This window comes from Myotis brandtii, unplaced genomic scaffold (assembly GCF_000412655.1).
Source record: "Myotis brandtii unplaced genomic scaffold, ASM41265v1 scaffold691, whole genome shotgun sequence".
NCBI lineage: Eukaryota > Metazoa > Chordata > Mammalia > Chiroptera > Vespertilionidae > Myotis > Myotis brandtii.
In genome coordinates, this window is record NW_005370704.1 from 1,185,102 (window position 1) to 1,189,615 (window position 4,514).

At 52.3% G+C, this 4,514-nt stretch overlaps 1 protein-coding gene across 1 annotated transcript in view; it reads left to right on the forward strand.

Annotated features, from left to right (window-relative positions):
• Positions 1-4,514, forward strand: part of CACNA1B (calcium channel, voltage-dependent, N type, alpha 1B subunit) — a gene marked incomplete at its 3' end in the record, with an annotated part of 138,429 nt that overhangs the window by 30,495 nt on the left and 103,420 nt on the right. The window contains exon 5 of the mRNA XM_014529697.1: positions 2,023-2,162. Coding sequence (XP_014385183.1) covers positions 2,023-2,162 — 140 coding nt within the window. The remainder of the gene's footprint in view (positions 1-2,022; positions 2,163-4,514) is intronic.

The window sequence follows — 4,514 nt, forward strand, 5'->3', positions numbered from 1 at the left end:
CTTGTGTGCACGGCGGGCAGGGACCCCCGGGCTGCGATCGCCGGCGCTGGTGTGGCCCCGACTGTCCCCAGGTAGTTCCAGAACCAATGGGCTCGAGGACTGCTGGCGCATGCGGTCTGAGCTGTCCCCCAGGCTCAGCAGGGACCCCTGGGGGATGGTCAGGTAGGAAAGGGCCCTGTCCCCCCATGAGGGGTCGCAGGGAGGAGGGGGAGCGGGTAGGCAGGTGCCCACAGGGTGGGGGTGGGGTCAGGGTTGGCTGGGGCAGTCTGGGGTTCCTCTGGTCTTGTCACCTCCTCACAGACAAATAGCTGTGGGTCCCTGGTCAGCTCTGGGCTTTCAGACAGGGATGGCCTGGGGGTGGCCGGGCCGAGTAGGGGTTGGAGAGCCGCTGGGAAGGCTGGGGTGACCCAGGGTCCTGCACAGACAGCTGGGAACCTGCGGCCACAGAGACCAGCAGGGACCCCGAGTCTGGGGCTGCGGGCGAGGGCCTGGGTCAGGGTCAGGGCCCTGCCAGGGCTGCAGCTGCAGTCCCCTCCCCCAGCTGTGGGTGTCGGTGTGTCTGCCGCACGTCTGTGTCTGAGCTGCGTTTGGGTTCAGGCTGTGTGCACGGCTCCTGTGCCCGTGGTGCTGAGGGTCTGAGCGTGTGTCTGTGTCGCGTGTCCACGTTCCCATGCCCCGTGGGTTGGGGAGCCGGGCAGCTGGGTCTGGGCCACCAGTAGTCACAGCCGGTGTGTGTGCGCAGGGCCCGAGTTCCTGCTGTTCTATGAGGTTTAGTCATGACCCACAGAAGAACTTGTATTTCACTTTTTCTTTGTGCAGAGCAGCACGTCGCGGTGGAGTTCACATTCCATAACGTTCATGGGTTCACAGTGTGCAGTTCAGGGTTTTCAGTGCGTTCCGAGTTAGTTACAGCCGTCTCCACAACCTCATTCTAGAACATTTCCATCCTCCTCCAAAAGCAGCCGTCAGCAGCCCCAGCCCCCAGCGCAGCAGCGCCTGCTCTGCTCCTGGCTGGACGCTCGCGAGCGCCACCGCACGTAGAGGCCCCTGTGCCCGCCTCCCACTGAGTGTGATGGCCTCAGGCTCCTCCATGTGGACGTGAAGCGGTTCACGTCGGCCCTTCACCATCACTTCTCACACACCAGCGTCTCTCTCGTCATTTGTCATGACGACGCAGTGCACTTCCTCCCGCTGACCTCGGAGATGGCGCCTGTGCCTTTCATCGCTGTAATGATGTTGTGTGATTCTGATGGGACAGATGTCCAAGGGGGCTGGTCAGAAGGCTGCCAGAATCCACCCTGAACGTGGCGGCCCAGGCGAGGCCGACGCTGTCCCGGACAGCACGCTCCTGACTGAGGTCCTGGGAGGTTCGTCATCATCTTCAGGGATTGTCATTGTGTCTGTTCCTTTCCTATTTCTTTTTTCTTTTAAATTGATTTGAGAGAGAGGGGAAGGGAGAGGGAGAGAGAGATAGAAACATCAGTGATGAGAGAGAACCATTGATTGGCTGCCTCCTGCACGCCCCACACTGGGGATCGAGTCTGCAACTGGGCATGTGCCCTGACCAGGAATCAAACCGTGACCCCGTGGTTCAGAGGTCCACGCTCAACCACTGAGCCACGGCGCCAGGCTGATTTCCGGATTTTAAAGGGAGTCCTTTATGCTCAGTGTGCTTGTTGGTGCCTTCAGAACGGGTTCTGTGCATTGAAGAGATTATCAGAAAAGATTTTACTTTCTAAAAAAAAAAAAAAAATTAAAGTTCTATTTATGAAAGCTACAAATCCAAAAGTATCATTCTTGAAAGGTATTTGGATTAAATCTGCAACAAGGTGGATGGACCTTGAAGGCATTATGCTAAGTAAGTGAAATAAGTCAGAAAGACAAATACAACAACTGTTTATGATGAAAACACTCAACAAGATGGACGTACAAGGGAAGTACCTCAACAAAACAGGGACGTAGGACAAGCCCCCAGCTAACGGCATACTCAGCCGTGAAAACTGCAAGTTTTTCCTCTAAGAGGAGGAGCAACACAAAGGTGTCCACTCTCACCCCTTCGTCAACACAGCGCTGGGAGCTCCAGCCAGAGCACTCGGGCAAGAGACACATTGACGGCGTCCGAGTTGGGAAGGAAGACGTGACACCATCGCTTTTCGCTGATGGCAAGACTCGACCCATAGGAACCCATCCAGTCTCCACCGAAGGACTATTCCAAACACTAAACAAACGCCGTGGAGCCGCAGGATCCCAAATCAATGGACAAACACCCGTGGCGTTCCTATATGCCAACGATGAAACATCAGAAAAACAAATGACCAAACAATTTCACGTGCAAACGCAACAGAAAGAATAAAATACCTCGGAATAAACTTAAAGGAAGTGAAGCAGCTGTACCCTGAAAACAGTAGTTTTTGAAATCGGAAAATGTGACTCCTCCAATTTCATTCTTTCTCAAAATTGTTCTGGCTACGCACCCTTGAGATCCCACGAGAATTTTAGGGTGAGATTTCCCGTTTCTGCGGAAGAGCGTCTGGGTTTGGATGGGGAGGCATGGGCTCGACAGGGCGCTCTGGGCGGTGCTGACATCCGGCAACACGAAGTTTCCTAATGACCGTTCTGGCCTGCACTGCCCATCAGCAGTTCTGTAGTTTTCCATGTCCGGTAGGTCTTCTGCCTCCTTGGTTAATTTTATTCCTAAGTATTTTCTTCTTTTGAATGCTATTGTAAATGGATTTTTTAAAATGTCCTCTTTTGAGTGTTCATTGCAAGTGCATAGAAATACTTGCTTTATGCGTTGAGGGTATATCCCGAAACTTCGTTGACTTCATTAGTTATGGTAATTTTTTGTGGGTTTTCTACAAATTTAGGGTTTTCTACATAAAAGAAATGTTGAGACTTTTACTGGAATTTCATCAAATTTGTAGGTTCATTTGGGGAAAAGGGACATCCAGGGATGTTCTGTTTGTTTCTTGTAATGAACTTTGAACTCAAGTCTTTAATTCTGGAAATTCCTTATTATCTCTTCACATGTGGCTTCTCGCCCTTGACGTGTGTTAGAGGAGGGGTCTAACCTCCATGTCACTGAGCTTCTCTCTCCTTGTTCTGTCTGACGGCTGTGGGTGGATCCCCCAGACTATTTCCTAAACCGTCAATACTGTCAAACCACGTTTCCTGCCCAGAGTATAACTCATGATTATTATTGCTATTATTTCAGTAACTATTTATTGCCAGACTTTGGCTTTTAAAGTATCTGCCTGTTTTGCTTCATGATTTGCTGATTTTGTCTGATCAGAGTTAATCTTCCAATAGTTAATCCCAGCCGTTGAATGGACTCCCTCCTGCCTTACGGGATTTTGGTTTGAAAGATTTCTCTTCTTTTCTCCTGGGAGTTTTACCGAATCTGTGACACCAGTTCTGCCCTCAGTGCAGTGCATTTAGGGGGCATAAGGCCTCCTTCACCAAGATTCTAAGGTGCATTTTAAACTGTGACTTGGATGTGGAATGTACGAGAAAGGAATCGGGGGTGAAGCCTGGGTTTGGGCCTAAATAACGGTTGGCTGGTTGCTGAGACGGGGGTCACTGGGAAGGAGCCAGCCTGGGAGGAAGAAAAAAAAGCTCTTAAGTCACCAGGATGTAACAGCTCCAAACTTTAAAAAAAGGATTTTTTATTCCTTGCAGTTTGAAGCAGAGCCCCTTAGGTGTATAATGTCTGAGATGCTTTTTTAACCCCTAGAGTGCTGGGAGCGCTATCAAAGCTTCGAAATGGCGTCCAGTTCTAAGTCTGCTTTTGTTAGTGATGATGATATTGCTAAATATGTCAACGTAGTAAAGGTTTCCTTAAGTTTTTGAATATGTAACTTCATTTACTTGCAATTCATAATTTTTTCCCTAAACTGCTGTAAAATCAGCAGAAATGCCTTGGCCATTTGAGCAGAGTTCCTAGGGTATTGGTTGGCACCCAAAGGGTTAAATATCCGAGTGGAAATGTGTGACATGCACTTGGGTACCTGAGCCCCGAATCCAGACTGGAGTTAAAGGTGTCAGGTTGGACATCCGCACACGGTGGGTGGGTCCCAGATGGAGGACTGCAGGTGCTGGTGTAGGTGCCGGTGGGTCCACCGAAGGGCAAGGGGAGGGGCCTCGGGCGTGGAGAAGGAGAAGGCGTGTCACAGCTTTTCCGTGGACGGTGGGGAGGGGGGGCCGGTGCGGACAACGAGGACGAGAGGGAAGGTCAGGCGTGGGGCGGGCACGGTGGACACCGGACACGCGTTTGGGGTGAAGGGAGCAGAGGCGAGCGCCGTGGGCAGAGGCGGACTGGGATCTTCCGTCCTGGTGTTCAGTCGGAATGTGTTTCTGCGCCAACGGCGCGGGTTGGAGTGGCTTTCCGAGCCATGGCACCCTCTGCCCACCCTCCCCTCCCCGGTCCCCACTCACCCCGCGATGCAGTGAGGGGGCCGTGCAGCCGGAGCCCCTCGGCCTCCCTTCCTCTCCCGCGTCCTCTCGTCGCCGCGTGG